The sequence below is a fragment of the Semicossyphus pulcher genome, unplaced genomic scaffold (genome assembly GCF_022749685.1).
Source record: "Semicossyphus pulcher isolate SPU_LCO1_2020_fin unplaced genomic scaffold, fSemPul1.0.p SCAF_24, whole genome shotgun sequence".
In the NCBI taxonomy this organism is placed as follows: Eukaryota; Metazoa; Chordata; class Actinopteri; order Labriformes; family Labridae; genus Semicossyphus; species Semicossyphus pulcher.
In genome coordinates this window covers 10,940,782-10,966,619 of record NW_027211698.1, presented here as the reverse complement: position 1 = coordinate 10,966,619, position 25,838 = coordinate 10,940,782, and the positions used below count along the sequence as shown (strand labels likewise).

Genomic DNA, 25,838 nt, shown 5'->3' with positions numbered 1-25,838 from the left:
CGCTGCTGCGCTTTTATTTTGAAGGATAATGGGTTTCCTATGACGTGCTTGCAGTAGTAGTGTAGTTTAGTCACACTGCATGTATTCACTGATTGGGTAATAGGGTAAACTTGACAAGCTCTACAGTAGTTGCATTTATGATGCACTTTTTAAGTTTATTTGCGTTTGAAAAAACGCCGTTAGAGTCGAGCTGAAACGGCATTTCGAGAGTATCTAGCTTCCGTATCGTGACGTATTTCCGAGTGAAACAGGACGTGCAGGCGGGACATATCATTAGAGGGATTTGATTTGATCGTTGAGAAGTGGGCGTAGACAGACGTTCTCCACAGCGCAGTAGCTAGCTAACTGACCGAGCGTTCTTGGTGCTCTGCAGCTAAATGTTGCAGATTGATTGGTTGAAATTGTTTGGTGCTAACTTACGTAAGCACGCGTGATATTTTGTTTTATAGGAAGAAAAAAATTTTGGATTTTGATATAAGAATACGAATAAATTGATTTTTTTTGGCCTATTTTTGGACATTTTTCATTTCACCTCGACTTTAATTGTAAGAATTGTAGAGGGAATATGTTCCTCGCACTGCCCCCTGCTGGTCATTTTGGTTGACTGTTATACTGTGATGTTTGGTTCCGTCTCGGGGTCCAAACTGCACCGTTTTTTCATTAAAAAAATTTGAGTCGTTAAAAAATGTTTAGTTGCGATTTGTCATTAAGGAGGTTGTGATGAGTCCCAGAGAACCGCTGCTTTAAACAAGCTAAAAATAGTCGAGTAAATAATGCAGTTGCAACACGCCAGGTTCCTTGAGCATCATCAGGGGGCATGTATGTCTACTGGAGAGACTAGAGACTGGATTATCGTCTATATCAATGATGCTCGGCATGTTCAGGACAGTCATTAGAATACCTAACATACCATGACATGCAAGCATTGCTCCTGCTCTCTTGTTCTCAGCAGGAAGTCTGCTTGTGCTTAAATATTCAGATGGTAATGACATGATGTGATGCTTTCATCTCGGCGGGATCACCTGGCGAGGAAGCATGTAAACATCACTGCCGATCATTTACTTCACAACAGAGCACATTACAAAGATGTTTAAGATCCCCGTCTGTCACGACATCTTCAGTTTGTGTTTGCGGCTTTAATCTGAGAATATTTCCTGTTGAGCGGCAGACGTTTTTGTTTTTGGTTTCAGCTGCATTCAGAGGAGTATTTTCAGCTGGAATAAAAGTGATTCTTAAAGAGCGCACACTTCAAAGACTGTTTACCGTCCTCGGATAACATTATAAGATTTTTCACTGGGGCTCTTTTACCCTCAAGATTTACTTATTTTCCTATCAGAATACTAAGCAGACGACTTGCACCTGCAGAATGCTGCAGGTAATTTATTCAGCTGCAGCTTTAATGGAAAATCCAGGAAATGAAGTCAGTATCAAAACATAAAATCTAAAGGTTTCCCCTCAGACGGCCTGCAGATTTCATGGAAGCCTCTTTAAACAATAAGACCAACTTGATTGTCATGCATATTTTTCATTACACTGCTTTAAAAATAATGACATTCATTCGCAGGATTTATGAGCGGGCTGATTAATGTAATGGACAGCTATAAAAGTACTTTCCCCCACTTTGATTTGCTGGCAACACTTCCAGGAAAAGTTTCCGTCGCGCTCGCAGGAGAGCAGCGAGGCCCCTTCCAGATTATTTCTTCAAGTGCTTTGATGAGATTATTGCAGCGCTCCTCAGACTAAATCTATGATGCCTGTTTCAATCAAAGCTTTTTATTGCATCTGACTGGGAGGAGAGGAGCGAGCCAAGAAAAATACAGCAGCCACAACAAAGCTCAACACAAGCAATACCCTCCTGAAGCAGGCATGCTGCCTCCACTGTGCCTGATTTTGACTTCTTCTCTAATTAACAAACTCTGTACTGTGTGCGGAGGGAGAAGAACGCAGCTCTTACAACACAAAAAATATTCCACTACAAGGAAAGTTTATGAGAAAAATGTATTTAAATGTACTAAAAACTGTTAAATGTGGAGCTGTTTTGAGCTAGGGGTGGGCTGAGTAGGGTTATGTAGGGGCCCTATCCCAATCTTCACCCTAAAGCCGAAGCACTGAATGCTCACTGACTTTAATGGCGCGGGCGTGCAGTGCGTGAGTCTGTGAGGGTTTGAGAACTGTATAAAAATGAGCAATGGGACACACTATGTTGCCTGGCAACCAGATGCGGCGTTAAATAATTAGACCTCCAGTATGTATCTGTGCATTACAGTAGCTGTATCCCAATCCAGGGGCTGCAGCCTTCGAAGGAGCCGGTCCACGGAGGATGCTCCATTGCGTAGACCGCTAAAGCCAAACTGGTCTACCCTTGTGTCGTCAAATGCTGCTCCTGTCGCCTAGCAACAGGTAGCTAGCGGGCTAACTAGCTAGCATAACTAAAGTTGCGTTTTATTTTAAAGATAATTTGTGTCAAGGGCCCTTTCATTTTCTTAAACACGTGTAACTTTAGTTTTTTTTTGTTCAAACTTTATTGAATACAACTTCAATATCAGAACATTTGTTTACATTTAGCGAGGGGCTGGGTAATCACATCTGTATACGTCACCAAGTTGGCTATGAACTCTGGGTAACTACCAAAGGAACGTCTGCAGATATGCGGGCTCACAGGCGCAATTTGGCGTTGAAAAGTTCGGTGATTTGACAGTGGGACACTAACGCACTTACCGGGATTTGGCCTGTGAGGTAGGGTCGGGTCGGGTGAAACAAAATGTTGTATTTCCCACATACTTGTACTTATCATCACTTAAATGCCTCTGCTGGCCCAAAAATGACCAAACAGTTTAGTAGAACGTAGAAAGATAAATTCTGCTTGTTACTGACCCTCAAGTTTTGGAGCTAGTTGGTTAGCATCCCATGCTAATTGCTTATCACTTTGGATTTCCTGCCCCTGTCGTCGCTGCTCTCATATTTGTAAGGCAAAGTTTCACCGTGTTACTGAAGCTGTTTTTCAAATGACTTCCTCATATAAAAGAATTGCCAGGTGAGTCTAAAGAGAGCCTGAGAGATGCAGACATTTCTCTGCCCCTCCCTACCGACTCATTGGAACGTTCATGGCTTCTCTGCGAGTGCGAGGGGTGGGAGGTTATGCTGCCGGTTACAAACTAAAAGAAAAGAGAGAGAAAGGAAGGAGAGGAAAGGAAATGTGCTGATTCAATAAGCTGCAAATACATAATACATAGAGGGAGGAAAAAAGCGCCAATACAGTTTCTGTCATCCAGAGTGCATGCGAGTGTCTTTATGGAAGGGAAAGACGGACACTTCAGATCTTATATTGCTGATTGAGTTGGCCAGACTTCCTCCAAATCCAATTTGATTTAGTGGAGCAGAAAAATTCGGCCATTTTCTTTTTCTTTAACCTGCAAAACTTTGCAGGATTGTATCGATAAACGAAGGCTGGAAAAGATTTGGATTGACGCCTTGAAAATGCACGAAACATAAACTCTCATTAGTAACAGTAAATTGTTGTGGGAATTGCTCGACTGAATTAGGTCACTAGTTTGCAAAAGGAGGGATTGCTGAGGCTGAAAAGTTGGGAGACGCTCCTGTATCGCCTTCATACGCTAAAAGCTCGGACATGCTTCTCGTCTTCAAACAAACACATTAAGAGAAAAGCGCCTCGTCTCCCCCTCTCTCTCTCCCTCTTTCCCACGACGCACCGCTGTTCGCTAACAAGAGAGGACAGCCAATCGAAGTGACCCGCCTTAAGCTTGCCGTTTCGCCGCTCTTGTTTTCTATTTGAAAAGCAGCACACACTCTCACAGGCCATTTAGCCGGCGCAGTAATGACAGAGGCAAACAACAGCGGCTCGTTCCAGAGCAGCACAAATGGATGTGCTAACAGGCGGGGAGAGGAGAGGAGCAACGGGCGAGGCAGCCGTCTGTTGTTTGGCTTTTGTGCGATTGTTTGACGTGTGATTGCGAGGTCTGCAGAGGGAAGTGAACGCAACACTTTATTCCAACACTGCATGTGTCTTTAACTGTTAGTCTCAGCTTCAAAGCGGAGTGCGATGCATGCAGAACACTTCAAAGCCTCTGTTTGCATTTCTGCACATGCGTGCGCATTTGCATGTCCGCCCGGGGGACGTGGAGACGAGGAGCTTCCTGCACATCCAGGTAATCGAGGAAAAGAAAGGGCAGCACAAGCAGCAGGACGCTAATAAACACACTTTCATGTTAGCTCGACATGAGGATGACAAAGCGCAAGAGCAAGATGTACAACGTTTGTGCACGAGCCGATACGCCTGTCTCTGTCTCCGTGTTGGTCCTTCAGCGAGCATGACTGGCCATGCAGAAGCACCGTGTCTGCGCTGCATTCTGAGGGCAGAATTCTAAAGCAGCACCGCGGGAGAGCCGCGGGATAAAAATACAGACGAGAAGAAGAAGATATTTTAAAGAAGCCGCCTGAGGGTGTTTTTCTGTCAGGTCGAAGTTCTTTGAAGGGCGTGTGATTGTGCTGTCCATGTGAACAGGTGTGAATGAATCGTGTGGATGTCAACACTGAGAACAGGAGAGGCTCGTACATCTTCCAAGAAGATTACACACTCTGCTGCAGCTTCTTTCTCTGTTGTCAGTGCCAAAACACAGTCAAAAAGAAGGCGACCAGTTTCCAAAGCGAGGTCTTGAGCGTCTTGTTTAGACGCCGGTAAACACTGCCAGTGTATAGGGATGGGAATCCTCCTGGTACTGCTTATCAACAGTAATAGTATGACCCTATAATGCCCCCTAATGCTCCTTCAAATGCGACCGCCTTTCCCAGACGAAGGATCCATCGGGTGCATCCTCCGCGGCCCAACGTGTCCCGAGATTTATTGCGCTCCGATTCAAACGAGATGACGGACTCTTACACTTTCAAATGTTTATGGTTTCAACTCAATCGCACAGCTAGCGATACGCACGTTAGCCCGCTGGCTACCTAGCCAGCAAGGCAACAGGAGCCACGTTTGGAGGTTTTCCTGTGTGCGTCACCAGAGCGTCTCATTTCAGTTCGGCCTTAGCGGTCGCGTTCATCCGTCAAAGGTTCCTGAATTGCGACACGGCTAATATTCTGATACTGACCAATCAGTCCTAGAGACACATCCATTCTTATGTAGCGGTACAAAGTCCGAGGCTGCTCCTCGGGATCTCTCCACCTATTTTGCTACAAATGTTTGTGTTTCTTTTCCTCTAACACCCTGGTCAAACGTAGACGACACTGGGTGAAAAGGAGGTTGTTAGCGCAGCAACAAAAGAGATTAACAGCAGGAAATAAAGCCCAGCTTTTCACTGCAACACTAGAAAACAACTACGAGCAGGAAGCGCTTCCCCTCTGCTCGCTTAGATTTAAACTACCGCTCCACTGTTGGAGAAACAGGCGCCAATTTGTCCTCCAACTGCACGCAGCTACATGAGGTCTTCTGCGCTCTGAGGCTAGCTGTATCTCAACTGTTGCATCTTGCTTTTGTGTTTATTGTCACCCTGCGATCGAAGTTTCAACAGCATTCAAGAAGTAAGAAGGTAAAGTTTTCTTTTATCGAGCTTTCACCTGTAATGTCGGGTTTCTGTGGCATGAAGAACTGATAGAAGGTCGGCTCCGACAGGCCCTTGACGTTGCGCGCTGTGATTTCCACTTCATATCTCGTGTTCCACTGCAGCGGCTGCAGCATCGCAAAGTCATTGGCTCCTGGCACCAGCTTGGTCATCCACTGCTCCTCTTTATCCTGAGGGGAGGGAAAAAAAAAGGTGGGGAGAGAGGAGAGAAACTTAAATCGATGCTCTACATTTCATTTTTGTCTGCGAGCATCAAAGCGCGGCAGAGGAAGTGTTGTGTTGCGTGATAAACAACAGCTTTGTGTCTTTAATCTGGGGATTCAGAGGGTTACCGCAATTAGAAGTGGAGCTGCAGTTGTGAAACGCCCACGCAGATGCACTCGTATAAAAGGAAAGGGTAATCCTCTGTCTCATCGAGTTCACACCAGTTCTCTGATACTTTTCTGTTCCTCTGTTGTGGCGGCTTTTTCCTCTCCTTTTCCCTTTCCTTACATCATCCCTCGTTTCCTCCCTCGTGCTTCATCCCCTTGAGGCCGATTGAAAACAAAAGGTGGGGAAATGAAGAGCGAGGATTCACACGCTACATTAAGAGGCGAGGACGTATGTAACCTGCATTCTGACAACGGCCAACAGGGGGCGACTGCAAGACAGATTTAATGACTCCACACAGAACAATGAGCCCTCTTCTCAGTTGATTTATGACCTAGAACACTTTACTTTTGAGTGTATGGTCTGATCGGTAGTTTGAAGTCGTCTTCAATACAGCATGATTTCAATTAAGTAAATCATAGTGCCGTTTAAAGTTAGTTAGACGATAAAGCAGGGTTTCCCTCTCGCCCAAATATGGTCACTTCCAGGGGTGTGCTCACGAATTACATGTTTTTCTTTGACAAGAAACAGCTGTTAGATCGCTCTCTCCAAACTCACCAGACTCCATTGACAAAAACAGTCATTTTACCTCGCAGAACACGAGACTCGCCGGTCTACCGCTGCCTCGCTACACGTCGTAACACACGTTAAATCAGAACCGAGCGAACCCTTTAAAACACCACAAAATAACACAAACAAACTAACCGATCGAGGCAGCGGTAGAGACCATCAGCAGCTCCCGCGTTCTGCGAGGTAAAATGAGTGTTTTTGTCAATGGAATCTGGTGGGTTTGAAGAGAGCGATCTAACAGCTGTTTCTTGTCAAAGAAAACACTTGTATTCCTAACTTCCACCCCTGGACATGACCATATTTGGGCGAGAGGGAGGATACAGGTTGCTGGAGTCTGGTGGCTATGAAGAGAGCTACTGGTTCTGGTTAAACAAAGGATCTCACTCTTTGACATAATGAGCATCTCTTGTTATTTTGACACCGAAGCCGAGGACCCAGGTTTGAAAATAACAAAGGTTCATTTTACCGTAACATTCGGTGTATAAGACGCACTTTTAATACATTTTTTGTTTCATCTAATTAATACTGTAGTGCTGTTTTGGGTTTTCCTCGCTGCTTCGTCACAGACATGCACCTTCATGCTCGCCATTGCAGCCGCCGCCCTCACAACAATCAACGTTACCGTAGGCTGCCAGCTAGCTACAGCACGGGTAGCTAGTAGGCTAGCAAACTCGACGTGGAGAAAACAGACGGTAGGGTGGAGTTTGTGTGCGTTTAAAATGCGTTTTAAATGAAAGTGAAATAGTGTTGAAACAACTTTTATGAATAAATAGCTACAAACACCTTTTTGCCTGTGTCTTATATCCCAGTGCGACATTTATTACGTATTTTACGGTAATTATAACAGGGAGCTAATGGCTGCAGATGACACAATAAACTTTATCTAACTATATCACTTTAACTACATAAACCTTTACATTGTTCCAACTGTGCTCTCATTTCCTCTCTTCCTTTGCGGCTTGTCGCATTGGATGCGTGTGTAAGGTAACCATGGCAACATTAGTTTATTACAAAAATCAGCAGGGTGGGAAAAGTAACTTTTATTTTGAGTTCTTTTTAACTTCTGGCTCAAAGAAACCGACGGTGAAGCCAAAACCGCCGAATTCATGGTTTCAAAAGATCAATGTGTCTACGTTCTTTTTATATCTACGTCCATGTGCCAGATAAAGTCAGAAGATTACAGCGGTGTGAAGCATCCACCGTGGATCGGCCCTCAAAGACCCTCTTCTCCACAGCGTCTGTCTCCATCTGCAGCAGTATTATTTTAAACCGCCTGTCACTCCCTGAATGAGACACACAAACGCCTGCTTGGACACATTAGCGCTGGGCAGAGAGGAGGATTTGGACCAGCCCAAATCCACTTAGTCCAGTGGAGAGTTTTTGTGCGGGTGCCATCTATTCTGCTTCCTGGCCTCATCTCAGCCGCTCGCCTTATCTTCTCACTTTAAGCTGCTTTTTTTTTTCTCTATTTTACACACAAAAACATACTTAAATGGATGACTGCATTCTGAGAGCCTGTGTGTACTCATTTAAATCATGAATTGTGAGCGACATAAGGAGAGGAAAATAGACATCCTCAAGCAGAACATTCATTTTGCCGCCGACGCGGACGCTCAACTCAATCGACAGGAACCTATCGGGGCCGGTGAGTCACGCACACACACACGGCCAGGAGGGAAGTGCATTGTGATGCGGCATCCTCTGTCGCTATTGACGCAGACACAAAGCGAAAGCTTTGATGAGGAGACGCTTTGAGAGGAAATTACAGTTAAAAGTGAAAGAAAACACGTCTTCATTGTTAATTTAGAGGCAGCGTTCAGAGGGGGAGAGAAACTTGTGTTTGGGAATATTGAAGAGTATATTTGTAGAAGTCTAAGAAGGAAGTATTGGAATAATATCAATATAATCGTCAAAGGACAGCAAGTTTAGTGACCAAAACAACCCTCGACAGACCCAGATGCCGTCATCGCAACATTTGGAGTTGTCCCTAGCAACAGCGGGACACCCAGACATCAATCAGATCTAATGGCGTTCCCGACATTGCCAGGCCCGCCGGCTTATTCTTCTGAACTGGAAATCAAACTTCAGTAAGTCCACGCATCTCTACTCAAACCTGTTCCCTCCTTTTGTTCCTTCCTGATAATTCTACCTTGCTTTCACTTGTTTGTACTACTGACACTGCAAAAGTGTTTTACTTTCATAAGTATGCTTTCGATGTCGCTTCTCCCTCACCGACCAATCAAAACCAAGAAGGGGCGGGACTTCGGATGTCAACTTTATCAGCGACAACGGCGGAGGAGAAGAGGCTAATCCTTTCGTTTTTTCGAGGGTACAATTTCTTTTTCCTAGAGCTGCTGCTGACGCCAGGACACGACTCCTTAAAGTGGCCATATCTCTCAATCGTCATTCACCGTCACTCGCCCCGGGCTGCCTTCTCGCACGAGCTTGTGGTCAAATCAAGATTTCAGCTTATCGTTCGGATCGCTCCTGCGATTCTGGCTCGTACGTATAAGGCCGAATAAAACACAATTTTTAAAATGAAACAAACTTTACCGACGTGATTCAAAAACACAATAGAATAATACATTGATTGCATAGCTAAAATATGTCCCCTTTAAGCATACAGAGCAATTTAAAACCCGATCAGACAGCTGGGGGCGGCTTTTTTTCCTACTGTTGTCAAGGCAACCACCGAATCAATAGCTGTCATTAACCTAACCGTTACATTGTAAACTGACAGAAGGCCCGCCTCTCCTTTCACCCGATTGGACAATGAGAAAAAACGCCCATGACGTCGGGCGCTTTTCTGCTTTGAGTTGAAGTTTTTTCAACTCGAGGCGCTCGGAGCGTTTTCTCAAAAACGTGAGGCGCACAGAGCCTCACTACCAAGGGAAGCGGGAGACAACTTTCGTTACCTAGCAACAGTAAGCGCTGTGAGAAGCACGCTGTAATTGAGTGTGGGCGCTGCAGCGTTCGTGGACACAGGGCCGAAATAAATCAAGACAATAAAGACAGAAAAAAGTAAATACACAAAAACAAAAACTATCGAAGAGAAATATTGAATATATACCGACGATTTCTTTTAAAAATTGACATAAAGTTAGACTTTAAATATAAGTTGGTTTTGTAACTTTCCCCCTCATTGATCATGTAGTAATCAAGGGTTCAAACAGACTTCCATCCCTTCTTCTCTTCTCACTTTTTTACTTTAAATTAACTGGACAAGACTCAAACTGTGTAACTAGAACAGCAGCCATGTTGAACTGTAAATAACTCACAGTAAAAGTACTCACAGTCTTGTACTTGACGATGTACTCCACGATGGGCATCCCTCCGTCGTCCTGCTTGACCAGCCCCAGCCTGTAGGCCTTCCCCATCCCTCTCTGCCCGTGGACCGCCGGCGGACTCGGCTCTCCTGAGGGAGACACGGGGAGGAAGGCTTCAGCACAGATGCGAAACAATATGTCCTCTGTGCGCGTTTTATTTTTCCCCCTCTGAGCCCACGTTGAAAGGAGGGGAGCAGGTGGCAGTGTGAGATATGAGATAAGGATGCGGTACAAGGAGAGAGAAGGCTTTGAGCTGAATTAAATTCATATTACAAGGCAACTCCCACAGCCTGGCCATAACTAATGTTGACTGCAGGTTCTTATTATTCACTGGATTTTGCTAATTGGGTCTTCTTTCAAACATTCATCCTCGAGAGCGGCTCCGCTGTACATTATTAACGCTGGAAATATTTTATTCTCCGGCCTCGCCTGGATTTACGGCGGCCCTGCTGAGCCAGATTGCCAGAATAAATAAAATGCTTATCATAAAAGGCCCCGCAGTTTATAACTTTTAATGCTGCACTTTAACGCCGAGACACAAATTTGACAGGATGCATTCGGGAGCTGCGATAATCTGGATTCGCACCGCCGAGATGCGGGGAGGTAGATCTCGAATAGAAGCCGAGTCTACGAGACGGCAAATAGGTCTCATTTCACTGACGTGCTGACGCCTTGAATGGAGTTTGCCCAAATATCTTCCTTCTATCAATACAAACACTTTTATACCTGCATTTATGCTGCCCTATCTTTTAAGCAAAGGCGCTTTAAAACATCCGGGGTTGCACTTGATCCTTGAGAGCTTGTGAAATACTGGGATGTGCGCATAATGAACAATTAACCCGTCTAATTGCTATAAAGCCATTGTAGTAATGAATGAAAGTGATTATAACTGGAAACGTATGCAAGTGGCTGTTAGAATACGTCTTTGGGTCATATCCTAATGAGTGGAGAAGCTTTTATTTTGAAAAATGAAAAAGCCGACCCAAAGGGCATCTATTCTAACAAGCTCTTATTTTGAAAAATGTGTCATGCTGCGTGTGCAGGAGGGATCCGGGCGACGTACGGATGGGTAAAGTCTGGAAGGTCTCCGTGTGGCTGAACTCGCCCTGACCCTTCCCGTTGACGGCCGCCACTCGGACCTCGTACGTCGTGTTGGGCTCCAGGCCCGTCAGCACCACCGTCGCTGCAGAGAGAGAGAGAGAGACAGACAAGCAGATCAGGAGGATGTGAATGGATGTGAGGAAGAGGAATAAGGTTAGTGATTTCTTCTTCTTCTTTTAACATCATGTTTTAAGTGAAATCAGAACTTTATCGGGCCAGTAATTCTGGGCTGTTTCCACATAATACCCCGGTACCCGGGTTTGGTCTATGGAGACCCCTTCTAGGCTACCCCTTCGAGTCTGAGCACTGAACATGAGCGGCTGAAGTCACCAAAGCTCCTGAGGATGAATGGGAGCAAAATCCCTGCAGCCGGGTTATAAAGCCGTCTGTAAGCCCTCCCAGAAGAGAGGAGGTCGTATGTCCTGAAGGTGTCGGAGGGGGCGTTATGCTGTTTCACATTGTAAGACATATATATAATGTTACAATGTTGGATGTTCGTACTAAACGTGGGGGGAGTTTCAAACCTGTCGTTCAAACTGTGTTGGAGTAACCGCCTTTAGAGAGCGGGCCAATCGGAAGAAAGCGGGCTTTGTAGGGGCGGGGTTTCTTAAAGGGGCGAAGCCTGGTTTCAGGCAGAGGCTGTGTGAGGGCCTGCGCAGACCAGCAGTGTGAGAAACATGATGCTAAGCTGCTCCACAGGTATCACAGATTGAAATATAAGGCTTGTAATTAGCATAATACCGCCCCTTTAAGATTATGCTGCTGGGTCATTATTCGCCACAGACAAAAAAGGGTAAAATGAATGACATGTAATGTTTCTCTTTTGCACTTTTCTCAATAAAAACTACAAATAAAAGGGAATTGGAGAAATTCCCAGAGTCTCTGTAAGTCTTCTGTCGAAGCACCAGCTCTCATGGTTTAGGGAGAACTCTATTGTAAAACATATCAGGCCGATAGCGACGTGTGCAATCTGTTGCTTTTATACTGTAAAGTGCATCTTTTATTGGCGTAAACTTCATTATCAGAGCACATTACAGATTTAAATCCCTCAGTCACCAGAGTCTATTTACATAACCTCCACCATTCAGAGCGGCTGCACAGAGTCGGCGGTGTAATGAGCTTGAGTGAAAGTTGTTGTTTTTGTCAGTCTGCACAAATTAAATACTTGAATGGTAATAGGTGCTTTTGCACTTCTTTAGTCGTGGAATTGAAAACAAATTCTGCAATTTGCAGCCGTGCCGGGTTACTTTCCAGGCCATAAGCAGACATTTCAATTTGGGCGAAAGCGTTGGAATGAAACGAGTCCGGGCATCTCATTATGCTGAAGAGTTTATTTTGCGAGGATCTTCTGCTGAGGGGATCTGAAGTGGGTTCTATGATTAGATGATAGCGCTCGTGATTAGTCGGAATGTGTTTTAATTTCTGGTTTAATCTTTAAAAAAGTGACGTATTTACCCAAACAGGCAGCTTTCTCTTCTTCTTCTCCTCCTCTAAATGTGCTACCTGCTGCTTAGTATTCACCTCACTGTATCCACACATGTAATTGACTCTGAAATGAAGGATATTAGCGATAAGCCCTTCAGGTTTGTCAGACCCGCTTATCACCTGACTATAAGCTTCCATTCCTCCTTCCATCCATCCCTCTCTCCATGTTCTGCTTTCCACCGGCCCGGCTCAGAAATCAATCTGGAGTCGTACAGCAGAAGAAGAGGAGGAGCGTGTTCCCTCGGCTCAGACGGGGGGGTTCTGGGCTCCGGCAGCGTCTCAGGGTCGCACGATGCGGCTTCTGCTCGCGCTTGATTGGTGGTGTTCGATTTGCGGTGGGGTTAGCGGACGGACATGCTGGTGGAGGCTAATCTGGCGTGATGAGGATGATGTTGCCGGTTGAATAAGAAGAACTGGTCCATATTTAAGCCTATCAGGAGATGTCTTTACATTAAACAAGCGTGAATAACTGAATATAAAGCGACCACTCACTCTGTACGCTGTGTGACTTGACGTCCCTCCACTCCTGCGAGCCGACCTCCTTGTACTGCACCAGGTAGTAGCTGATGGGCACGCCGCCATGCGAGTCCGGCTTCATGAAGGTCACCGTCGCCAGGCGCTGGGAGACGGCTGAGAGGCGCACCGAGTACGGATTTGACGGGACGTCTGAAAAGACAAAGTTGTTGACGTGAAACTTCACAAACTTTTAAAAATGATAGTCAGACAGCTTGTGGGTGATTGATGTAAATAAAGAACGTACTTCTCCTTGATGTCGAGGTGAAAAATGAGCGTAACCTCAGATGCATTACCCGTTAAACATCCTCATTATTTAAACAGGATGCATGATGTTTGCCAAGTCAGCGCCGGCGACTCCCTTAAACTCCCATTAGTGTGGAAATTGTGTCATATTTAAGTTTCCTTTATGTGCAAACACAACTTTACACTCCTTTATTAGTGCTGAAACAGTTCAATCCCTTGAGATCACTTAAACCTGTGATGTGGTGCTTTCTCTAATGATCGTGAAGAGGAAGAGAGATCTGTGAGGCTGTGTGAAGGGTTAAAGTCCTTTTTTCTTTGCTTCGAGTTGAAAATCTCTGAACTCATCGTCACCCTGGTTACCACCAAACATGAAGGAGCGACTTGTTCCGGGCCTACCCGGAGCTGCACATACGACAAACAAACAGCCTCACAATAGAGACAGCAAAGCCCATTTGTGGGAGCAGATCGGCCGGACGCAGAAAGTGTTGTGCTTTTATCGCCCCTACACGTCGTTAGCTGTGTAGTAAGATAAACTTATTGTTGTCATAGAAACAAAACCTGTGTGTAGTGGTTTTATTCTCTCATCGCACAGGCGCTTCATCCCAGCGCTCCCCAGCGCCCCGCCAGGGCTTTTTCTGACAGAAAAAGGAGCTATGTGTGGACACAAAGTTCTTATCCTCTTCCATGTACGGCCATGTAACAACTACTGTGCAGCCGTGCTGATATTCAGTATAACATCACGACTGCCTGTGTGATATTGCTTTTATACAACAGTTATAGAAACAGCATATAGTAAACAGGAAACAATCAACAACTGATTATTTCCTGCTCCAGCGACTCAACTAGTTCCACAACTTAGCTGAAACTGCTGAGACTGCTGTTGCTAGGCAACCCAAACATTCTCCTGCACTCTGTAGCTGTGACCCAATCCAGAGGCCGCAGCTTTCGAAGGCCGAATTTGAAGGTCACAGCGGTGCGTCGAAGGCTCCTTCAGATTCCTTTTTTTTCGGGCCACAAAGGATCCATCGTGTCCTGAGAATCACTGCGTGCCAATTCAAAAGAGATGGCGGACTCTTACGCGGCCGAGGAATTCACATTTAAATGTACGTTTTTGGTTTCAACTCAATCGAATAGCTAGCGTTACATATGTTTAAAAAACGAAAGGGCCCTTGAAACAAATTATTATTAGAATAATGGGTTATGTCAGTTATGCTTGCTAGTTAGCCCACTAGCTACCTGTTGCTAGGCAACGTTTGGTGCCACAAGGGTAAGGGCGGGAACAGCTCATTTCAGTTCTGCGTTAACGCTCTACGCAGGCTATGAATGGCTCGTCCTCCATAGACCGCCTCCTTCGAAGGATGCAGCCCCTGGATTGGGACACAGCTTGTGTTTACATGTGAACACAGATCAGCTGTTTTTATCATGTATCTGTTTGTTTCAATTTATCATCAACCAGAGTCTGCTGTGTGATTCAGAGGTACCAGTCTGCCGTGATGTTAATAACAGTACTACGAACACCTGGCTGAGGCGGACACAGGGTCAAAAGTCCCAGTGATGTCATTCTCTATATCAGCCTCTTGTCCAATCAGATTACTTGATCATAACTGTGTGAAGTAGTCATTTGCATACATTACCCATAATGCTTCTAAATACATTTCCTAACTGATAATGAAGGTACTTTTGATGTTGCAGACAGCTCCGCCAATTACATCACTGTCATCCCCATTTTTAAACTGAACACACACCTTATTGCTATGGTAACGGTACGCTTTTAAAGCCATTTAACACAATTTAACTGTTGGCTGAATCGCCAGCTGCATCCTGTACTCGTCCTTGGACTTTTTCTAGTTGCAAACCAACACATTTGCTCTTTTTCTCTCTCTTTGAAAGCATCTGAGCAGAATTTACGAACGACATCGATGTTGTTTTTTTTTACCCAGAATTCAGCTTTGAGTAGTTGTAGCAGCTTCTAGTGGAGATCATGTCTCTTGAGACTCCATTACTGACCTAAACTTTAACAACTGCACGAGTGTGTGCGAGTCAAAAGAACTTCCAAAACACATTGTTTCCTCCAAGACTACACATTAGGTCAGCTTTTTGCTCACTACTTTTCTCCTCAGCCAGAGCAATTCAATCTGCACTAAAGATAATTGGACTGCACTATTGTGTATTAGCCCCAGCTCCCGTAAATTAGGGGGTACTTCAGTAAATAGCGAGGGCTATGGTAAATCAGCCGGCACTATTTGAGATTAGGCGAGGCTGAATAGGGGCTGGGAGTTGTAGTGGAATTTATCTTCCTGAGAATTGCAAATAAGGCTGTTAGCATTAGTAGAGAGGTAGAAGGTTACAAAGCAGCTGAACGGTTAGAGTTACCGTGATTCAGAAAAGATGTGGGACCCCCTGACTCCACACATTCCGCACTTCAAATTAAGTCACCAATCTTGTTAGCTCAGGTAAAGGGAGACACACAACAGAGGCAGCGCTGTGCACTCACCTGCTTGTGCCAGAATAAACTCCTGGTATCGGACTCCAATGTTGTTCCTGGCTGTGCAGTTGTAGCGGCCAAAGTCCCGGTCGGACATCGGAGTCACCTGAAAGGGGAAAAAGTCAAGCTGAGCTCAGTACGAATAGAGATATGAAAGAATGGTAACATCCATGGGAATAGTTCTGCTTACATACCAGCACAGTGGAGCTGAATGGACCACCTTTAAAGGGGGGGTATTATGCTATAATTTCAAGCTTCATATTTCACTCTGGATTACTTTTGGACTAGCTTAGCATAATTCACAGCTAAAAAAACTCCTAATTTTTCTCACACTGGTGCTCCGTGCAGGCCCTCATAGAGCCTCTGCCTGAAACGACTCAGTCAGCTCTGTCCCTTTAAGAAACCCCGCCCCTACAAGCCGACTGCAGACTGAGCGGAGAAGCCTGGGGATTACTCCGACATACTTTGACCTAGAGATTTGAAACTTCACCCACGTTTAGTCTGGACGTCCAACATTGTAACATTTTATATATGTCTAACCCTAACCCTTCTTGGTTCGAATGACTAGTGTGCACTGTCAAAGGTGTTTTTTGTAATGTCAATCCAACAGGGAATAATCACCTGGCTCCAGAGGCCTCAACTCTACAGAGCATTTCAGCTTCTTTCAGCACATTGTTCATAGTTCATCAACCTTGCTTTATATATAAATATGCTCTGATAAATCCACTGCACATGCTTTCATCTCAGCACCAAAAAGCAAACAAAGTAAGCTAGCTAGCTAGCTGGAGAACATAGTGGAGGATTTAGCAGATAAAGAGCGAGATCTTTCAATCTTGAGTAGGTGGAGACCCAAACAGAGTTCATAAAAAAAAAAGACTATAAATTGGACAAAATATTATTCCAAATGAATCTGCTGGGTTGTTATTAACCACAGTTTGCTAACATGTTAGCTAAATCAACCGTATGCTTAGATAGTACTTCCCAGAGTGGTCCTATTCTTAAAGAGCTGACCCACTCATGTGTTCAGATATAAAATGCTGAAATAATCAATTCTGTCTGATATGTTTTTCCTGTTTCATTACATTGTAAAAATCCACCCAAGGCATCTCCTCCTTCACCCTCATTAAAAATTCCCAAATCTGCATAGGCCCCGCCCACTATGAAAATTTACAACCGCCAAAAAAAACACATCTGTCATCGTTTAGTGGCAACTAGTTGAAACTCAGACAGCCTGAAATGTAGTAATTAGTAGTAGTAACTAGATGACTGTTACAGCTGGCTCACGTTGCCATAGGTTACACATAATGATATGCATAGCGTCACCCCGTCCATTAATGCCCGGATCAGACTATATGAATTCAGCTCGATGTTTACATGATTTCATCGTGGCCGACAAATTTCCAGCGTCGGGAAGGATGAACGGACGTGTAGTGTAACCCAACCAGAGGTCTAGCATCTCCTACGACGTGTTCCCTGACGTTGACCAATAGGCTGACAGAATGCTCTGATGTCATACTTGTAGTGTTGCCACTCTCCAGAGCAAGACACAGCACTTCTTTATGCTACTGTGACTGATTAATCTGACACGGTGACCATCGTGAAAGACAAAAATATCGTGTAGTCTGATCCCGGCTCGACGGGATTGGCTCCTTAGGTTTGTGATGTCACAAACCCTGCCAATCTGAAAACGTGTTGAGCAGCCTGTCCTTGGTACACTGCAGTTTAAAAACACCACATGGAGATGATTACAAGGTTAAACACTCGAGTTTCACTGGAGGGTTTCTTTTAAGTGTCAGACAATCGCTCCAAACATCAAAGATATTAAATTTAAGCACTAATTGTTACAGAACTTTTTCTTATGTTTCCTTACAGAACAATATTAAGAAGTGACTAAACTTTTTTACCCACCTCCAGCACGGACTTGCCCTCCGCGCTGTGTACCCGCGTGTTGGCCGTCCCCTCCGCAGAGATGGTGAAGCGCTCTCTCCTCCACAGCATGGTGGCCGGAGGGTTGGACATCACGTCGCAGCTGATGTTCACTGGGTTGCCCTCCCACGAGTAGAAGATGGTGTGGTTGGTCAGGAACTTTGGTATATCTGTGGAAAAAACACAGACATTATCTCTCACGATTGCTTCATTTGCATTGTAAATTAGCTTTTTTTTTGCACTGAAACAAGAGCTAAATTGCTTGAAGAGTAATTGCTGGCGTGTCTGGAATTTGTGTCAGCCAATTAAATTGAAAGGTGAAGCTGCGCCGGATGATCAAAGACGGAAAAATGACTTGCTGCGGCTTAACCCACAAATTCCTCAAAGGGAGAAAAAAAAAAGTGGGTTTAATTAACTCTTCCCAAATTCTGCAATGTGAGAAAAAACCTAATGAAGCCACGTCGCGCTGCTGGGAGGAAGATCTCCATTACGATCATCTCCCTGAGAATAAAAGTAAAGGATGTACACAGCGTTTGCCCTGGCAGTAACGGACGATGGCAGCGTGCAGATTTCTTTTGGCCCAGTCGGCCCAGCTCAGCCGGAGAGAGGCATTATGGTTGTTTTATGCTCGCTTGCAGGATTCCATTAAAGAGATTGATGCCTGGCTCTCTGTCACAGCCGAGGACGCGTTATCCCCCCGCAGCCTGCAGTGACTTAGTAAATGAGTTCATTAGCTCGGTGCCGCACTCGCATTCACACAGCAGCCCGTGTCTCTCCGCAGAGTGGGAGTCGAGGCTCAGAGCGACTTGTCAGCAAGAAGTTTACAGTGAGATGACAGCGACTTTGCTTCCTGGTTGCAGAGCGGAGGCATGAGATTTGTTTTGGGTGCCATTAAACTTTTCCCCGAAATGTCAACTTTTCAAGACGTATGCAAAACAGGTTTGAAGGGAATCCATGAACCCAAAAAGTCACCTCCGCCTCAGGAGGGGAAAATTGGTTTCCACCTGACAAGAGATTCATTTTCCCCTCCTCCTCGTCTCTGTTCCCGTCTGCCCTCTCGCTCTGTTGTTCAAGGTGGAGGAGCTTCTGTTAACAAAACTCTCCTTTCCGTCGGTTTCAGTCGCTCTAATAATGAACTTAATCACTCCGAGGACGAAATGGAGATCTTTGCTGCAGAGCTCATTAGGCAGGGGATAACCCTCCCCAAACAAGCAGCTCTGAGGGATGGGCGCGCTCACCGAAGGCGATGCATGATATCCTCGCGCTAATTAACCCTTCTTAAGGCTGCGTGTGTGCTGAAATGTTTATTGTAATATAACGATCGTCAGCCACAGTTTAAAAAGAATTATTAGAAGCTGTTGAACTTTTGAACTTGGAAAAAAAGGCTGCAGGGGTTCATGTGTGCCTCCTGTGAGGGCGCTGATGGAGATGCAGAGCGGAGGAGTTGGGGAGGTGAAAAGGGGCTTCAAAGGTGACGCTCTTATTCAACTGCCAACAGATAATGTTGCACAACTAGTTGCTTTAAAGCTTTTAACTCTGGGAAGTAAAGACTTAAAGGGTTGATCCGCTCTATTATTCAGCAGGTTATTGCGCAGCATGTTACATTATAGCCACACAGGTGTTGCCACTTACCCGCCCTGATTGGACCTCTGCTCAGAACAGTGTGCGGCCTCGTTAGCAGGTAAGTGAAAGCAGCTGTGAGTGGCCGCACGGGACAGTACTCACACTCGATGTCCAGGAACATGCTCTTCTGATGGCCTCCGATCCTGCTGAGCGCCTCGCAGTCGAAGCGGCCCAGGTCGGCGAGCCGCACGCCGCTGATGGTCAGCACCGACTTGCCGTGGCGGCCGCGGACTTCGAATCTGCCGTCCTGACTCTGCGGACACAAACACGCACAGTTAGATGCGCTAAATCCACACGCCTCTGAAATCAGGACGCTCAAACTATCTGTTGCGTATCGAGCCGATTAAAGGTCAGAAATTGTATTCATGATGTTTATTTGTGGACGATACAGAATTGGCATTTACATCCCTGTAATTTCCACACAGTTCTTGCTCTTAATAAGCGGTTTTGTGTGTGAAATTACGAGCAAAACACAACCCAAACAATCATTTAGAGCTGGAGAGACACACCTTGCAGACAGATTATAGATCTCGCTGCGTGCAATCATCATCAGTTGATTCATATATAAAAGGGAAGCCACAAAGTTCCTCGTCCAACTTTGTAATTGCAACCGAAAGACAATCCCTTGATCCACTCTGCCCCCCGTTGCACGCAGCCGTCACTAGTCAAACAGGAGTCAGGGTTAACGCAACACACTGTCGATTTATTACAAGGTCATTACATCCGTATGAAGACAGATGGTATCAATTTGAAGCAACGGGTCAATTACTGCAGACGAGGCTATCATTCCCGGTAATCGACGTTCACTCGTAATGAGAAAAAAAACACCCGAGGAGCATCCTCGTTGCCGCTGTCACCTGGAAGATAACCTTTGTGACCTGCAGGAAACTGCTTTTCAGAGGTGCTACCCATGATGCAATTCAGAGCTAAGTGTAGAAGTGTTTTTGATTGGAAGGAGACTTTAAAGACTTTAAAGTCTTGAATTTTTTACTACATTAAAACTCAAGTGAATCCTTGATTTTGTATTATTAACAAGAAGAAGGGCTCAAAATGCCGACTACTGCACTCTGTCGGAGTACGAATACGAATCAATACGAACTGATACACGTTGACACTCGCCCCTGGGTAAGTATTAATGCTTCCACTTGGTATGTTATAAACTTCACAATGTTGTGATGTGAGCCGGTCACTCACCACGACATCTGCACAATATCTCTCCTGTGTCTGTTATTTCTCCTCATCCTGGCCTGTTCCTGCTCTCTTTGACGCCTAACATGCTCGCAATCATAAGCCTTAGGTCCGTCGGATGCGTATGAGTTTACAATTTCTTCATCTTCAATGACAACACTTGGGGATGCACGGATTTTTTACCGATATCTGATATGCCGATATTTTACAACTCATTTAGCCGATTTCCGATACCGATATTTTTTTCCCGACTTTGCCTTGGCTCCTCCTCGCGTCACCGAAGCTGAGCAGTCATTGCAAATAGCAGTTTTGCTTTCTCTTTCGGACACTTTGAAAAACTTCCACACCACGGACATTTTAGCTTCTAACTCTCTCATGCTGCAGGTAGACACGCGTGACGTCATCACGCTGCGCCGCGCAGGTCTTCTTCGCGCCGGGGACATTGCGCCGAGGTCGGGCATTCAATCAAGTATGCAGCAGCCCATTATTTTATCGGTTAATTATATCGGCGGATATCAGCGTGTTGCCCGATACCGATAACGTGCCGATAATGTCGTGCATCCCTAGTTGCCGTCCCCGTTAAGATGCATATTTATTAATATGAAAGCCGCCGTTAATTGGCGGCACTCCCTCTTGTTACGTTACGTCCGATTGTCCGTTTGGATGCGGAAATATAAGAAAACGTACAAAAAATGACTCCAGAGGCCACCGTAGTTTATTAATTCATATGTTAAATTGAGAATATAATTAATAAATAATTTCCCTACATATTTATTCACTGGGGTGTCCAACCTGTAAGTTGCTCTTTAAGGTCTCTTTATTTTATTTTGAAATTTCCTTGGACTTTCTCCCATGTCCATGCATCCGTCCAAACAGCAGACATTTAAACAGGAAAATACGAGGGAATAAAGACAGAAAAAATGTAAATATACAAACATTAAAATAAATAAATGTGTAAAGAAGTTGATTCTCTCGAAGCAGACAAGCCACCGCATGAATGACAAACACAGATTTAACCGACTTCCTCTTATTATTCATAGACTTCACGAGAGCCGTGGGGCATCCTCGATATCAGCACCCATCAAACAGCACATGGCATGCATTATGTTTGCAATCTATCCCTGCCTCTGGAAGCCTTTGTGCACAGAAGACATGGCTATCAAATGTAGGCGCAACATATCATGAAAGCGCCATTACTGCTCGTATAATCGGAGGCACTCGAGCACACGGTGAAGAGGTCCCATTGTGCTTACACGGACATGTCTTCTGGAGACGAGTAGCAGCGGACTTTGTGGCTATAAAACTACATTTATCTTTGACTATCTTTAGCTTTATGGTCGTCAAACTTCCCTTATTGTCGCCGTCTAATTACTCAATTAAGTCAACTTAGACAAACAGCTTTAATGTGGAAAAAATAGAAGTTATTTAGCTCAAGGGCTCAGAGTTAATGTAGGATTGCACTTAAATTAGAGCTGTGAGTTTGTTCCTAATAAAGGAATTAGCACTTAAAAAAAAGGCTCCAGTAAGCCTATTGAACAAAGGGATATCCCACAATGCTTTGGGAGGTTTTGTTGCTAAAGTTGTAAGGTTCTTGTTGGTGAGCTTTTGCGTCATGTTTTTCTGGTGATCCAGAGCTGTTATTCCTACAGATTACACGACAATCAAAGCGCCTCTCATGCGCTCGTTACTGCACACACCGGAGGAAATCTGAGAAATCACTCCCTGATTAATGTCTTTCTTCATGTTGTGTTCGTAGAAAAACTGTAACTACCAGATTCTGACTCATTACCACACACAGCAGTCTTTTTTATGACTCAGAGACTGCTAGGACTGACCTGGTGTTTAAAGAGAGATGTGGAGAATGTGCTTACTACACATAACAGAAGACAACATTAAAGCTGCAGTAGGCAACATTAAACGTACAGTAGGAAACATTACAGTAGGCAACATTAAAGCTACAGTAGGCAACATTAAAGCTACAATAGGCAACATTAAAGCTACAGTAGGCAACATTAAAGCTACAATAGGCAACATTACAGTAGGCAACAGTAAAGCTACAGCAGGGAACATTACAGTAGGCAATAGTAAAGTTACAGTAGGCAACATTAAAGCTACAATAGGCAACATTACAGTAGGCAACATTAAAGCTACAGCAGGCAACATTAAACGTACAGTAGGCAACATTAAAGCTACAGCAGGCAACATTAAACGTACAGTAGGCAACATTAAAGCTACAGTAGGCAACATTAAAGCTACAATAGGCAACATTACAGTAGGCAACAGTAAAGCTACAGCAGGCAACATTACAGTACGTAACATTAAAGTTACAGTAGGCAACATTAAAGCTACAATAGGCAACATTACAGTAGGCAACAGTAAAGCTACAGCAGGCAACATTACAGTACGCAACATTAAAGTTACAGTAGGCAACATTACAGTACGCAACATTAAAGCTACAGTACTCAACATTAAAGCTACAGTAGGCAACATTAAAGCTACAGTACTCAACATTAAAGCTACAGTAGGCAACATTAAAGCTACAGTACTCAACATTAAATCTGCAGTAGGCAACATTAAAGCTACAGTAAGCAACATTAAATCTGCTGTAGGCAACATTAAAAGTACAGTAGGCAACATTAAAGCTACAGTAGTCAACATTAAAGCTATAGTACGCAACATTAAAGTTACAGTAGGCAACATTAAAGCTACAGTATGCTACAGTAGTCAACATTAAAGCTACAGTATGCAACATTAAAGTTACAGTACGCAACATTAAAGCTACAGCAGGAAACATTAAAAGTACAGTAGGCAACATTAAAGCTACGGCAGGCAACATTAAAGCTTCAGTAGGCAACATTAAAAGTACAGTAGGCAACATTAAAGCTACAGCAGGCAACATTAAAGCTACGGCAGGCAACATTAAAGCTACAGTATGCAACATTAAAGTTACAGTACGCAACATTAAAGCTACAGCAGGAAACATTAAAAGTACAGTAGGCAACATTAAAGCTACGGCAGGCAACTCTAAAGCTACAGTAGGCAACATTAAAAGTACAGTAGGCAACATTAAAGCTACAGCAGGCAACATTAAAGCTACGGCAGGCAACATTAAAGCTACAGTAGTCAACATTAAAGCTATAGTACGCAACATTAAAGTTACAGTAGGCAACATTAAAGCTACAGTATGCTACAGTAGTCAACATTAAAGCTACAGTATGCAACATTAAAGTTACAGTACGCAACATTAAAGCTACAGCAGGAAACATTAAAAGTACAGTAGGCAACATTAAAGCTACGGCAGGCAACATTAAAGCTTCAGTAGGCAACATTAAAAGTACAGTAGGCAACATTAAAGCTACAGCAGGCAACATTAAAGCTACGGCAGGCAACATTAAAGCTACAGCAGGAAACATTAAAGCTACAGCAGGAAACATTAAAGCTACGGCAGGCACATTATTATTTCAAAAGAATTTCGTTAAAACCAATCAGGGTTAGCTTTCCACGTAACGAGCCAATGACAGTGACTCTTCAAACAAGCGTCATCCAGCTTCCATGACTTGTGTCAGCAGCGCTACAGCAACTTGCGGTAAATTTCCTGTACCTCCTTTGCGGACAACGGCACATACTGCTAAAGAAGCAAAAAGAAGGACGAGCTTAGAGGTGAGAAAAGCTACAAAGAGAGCCCGAGATGAAAAGAGGGATCAGACGAGTTGGAGTGTAAGAGGTTGCCCTGTTCCTTCTTGACAGGTAACGGTAGCACTAAGCTCCGACACCTGGGCGGCACACACCAGTTGCAAAATGCGCGTGTACTTGAACGTAAAATTAGCCAACCAGCAGCTTTAAAGCATGCTTATTACCACACTGTATCTTGTTTGTTTATTCTTGTCACCTTGAGGTTACCAGGCAATAAACAGCACATCAGGTTGAACTGGTTCAAATAATATTCACACAGAGAAGCTTGAAAAGGCCTTTAGTTTGTGGTTCTTAAATTGCAGGAAAAGTGAAGGGGGTTTGGTGCAGAGCGGGCACAAAACTACTAAGATAAAAAAAGCATGTTAAAGTGTTTAATCATGAACTGATACATCACACTATACAGGAATAAAGACAAGAAAAAGTAACTACTTCAAACACAAATATCTATGTTTTTATACTCCCATCATGTCAGTATATTTGCATATTCATATACTGTGGATGTGCACACACTCTGCAAGCTCCCTCCATAGATTCCCCTGTAAATCAATGCACTCCCAGCCCCTCGTAATGCCCTCCTGTCACCTCCTCCTGCTTATGCTCATTACGAGTCTAAGCCTCATAAGCCTCGGCCGTGAGGAGCCCTCTTCTGAATCACGCTCTCTTTATGTTGTCACTCGTCCACTGCTTCAGCATCGCCCTGTTTCGAATCGCTTATCTTTGCTCTTATCGCATCAGCCGATGAGGTGGAGCGGCTTTTAAAGGCCGGGGGTCTGCTCTCTTTGTGCCGCTGCCGCTGCACACCGCCGGCTGAGGTCAATGGGATTCGGAGGGAGTGCGCTGAATGGGAATGCGGAGGGATGGGAGGATGCGAGGTGGCAGAGGAGGAGAAGAAAGAGAGGAAATCTTCCAGGAGGGAGCTTCTGAGTCAGGAAATTACTCGCTAACACCCCCTCCTCCCTCCTTTTCCAACTGACAGGGTCTGTCTAGAGACCGACTCGGCCCCTAAAGCGCAGCCTGTTTGATATGCAGCTCAGTCCAACGACGAGGCAAGCGGCCAGACGTGAACACAGCTAGTGCACCTTTCTGCAGCTGCATCCTCACTCACACATACTGTAAACACGCGAGCTGCAGCACAACACGACAGCGCGGAGATAAGAGAGATAAAAGCTGCGTGGAAGTCGATGGAATCGAGAAACTGCAGCAGAAATATAAAATACCGTCCCTATCTGATCAATACAACTTCAAAACTAAACCGGATGAGCGTTCAGAGTAAAAATACGAAGGCAAATCTCAAAGACAATTTCCTAAATGGGATTACTGAGACTCTTCCTGTTATTTCAGTTCACATGCTGCAGAATTTCATATTAAAAAATGTCAGCTGTAAATGTCACACCGCGCTCCAGCAGTTTTGGTGTGTCGCCTGAATAACAGGGAGTTCATATTTGCACCGGTTTAATAATTACTGTACCGCTGTCGCCCTCATGACAACAACAAAATGACATTTAATAACAGCTTTCTGCTTCAAGGAAATAGAGGCCAAACAAGGGGAGCAACGCAGGAAGCGGCAGCAAACCTTCGGCTGAACATTACTATTATCTGTTTGTGCAGACAGGACGACGCTTTTCGGATCAGATATCAAAGAGAAAGAACAAACAATGACTGAAAATTGGTGCGAAAGTCTGCTTTTGATAGGAGTCCAAATCAACGCAAATGCACTCCACTTCTGAGTGGCTG

The 25,838-nt window shown here is 44.6% G+C and overlaps 1 protein-coding gene across 2 annotated transcripts in view; it reads right to left on the bottom strand.

Moving 5' to 3' along the window:
- The window catches only part of LOC138603583 (neural cell adhesion molecule 2-like), a 303,677-nt gene that overhangs the window by 26,666 nt on the left and 251,173 nt on the right, over positions 1–25,838 (bottom strand). For both annotated transcript variants that reach the window (XM_069675446.1, XM_069675445.1), the window contains exons 9-15: positions 19,326–19,476; positions 17,583–17,770; positions 15,684–15,780; positions 12,923–13,096; positions 10,908–11,027; positions 9,812–9,933; positions 5,575–5,749 (exon numbers count right to left, since the gene is read on the bottom strand). In XM_069675446.1, coding sequence (XP_069531547.1) covers positions 5,575–5,749; positions 9,812–9,933; positions 10,908–11,027; positions 12,923–13,096; positions 15,684–15,780; positions 17,583–17,770; positions 19,326–19,476 — 1,027 coding nt within the window. The remainder of the gene's footprint in view (positions 1–5,574; positions 5,750–9,811; positions 9,934–10,907; positions 11,028–12,922; positions 13,097–15,683; positions 15,781–17,582; positions 17,771–19,325; positions 19,477–25,838) is intronic.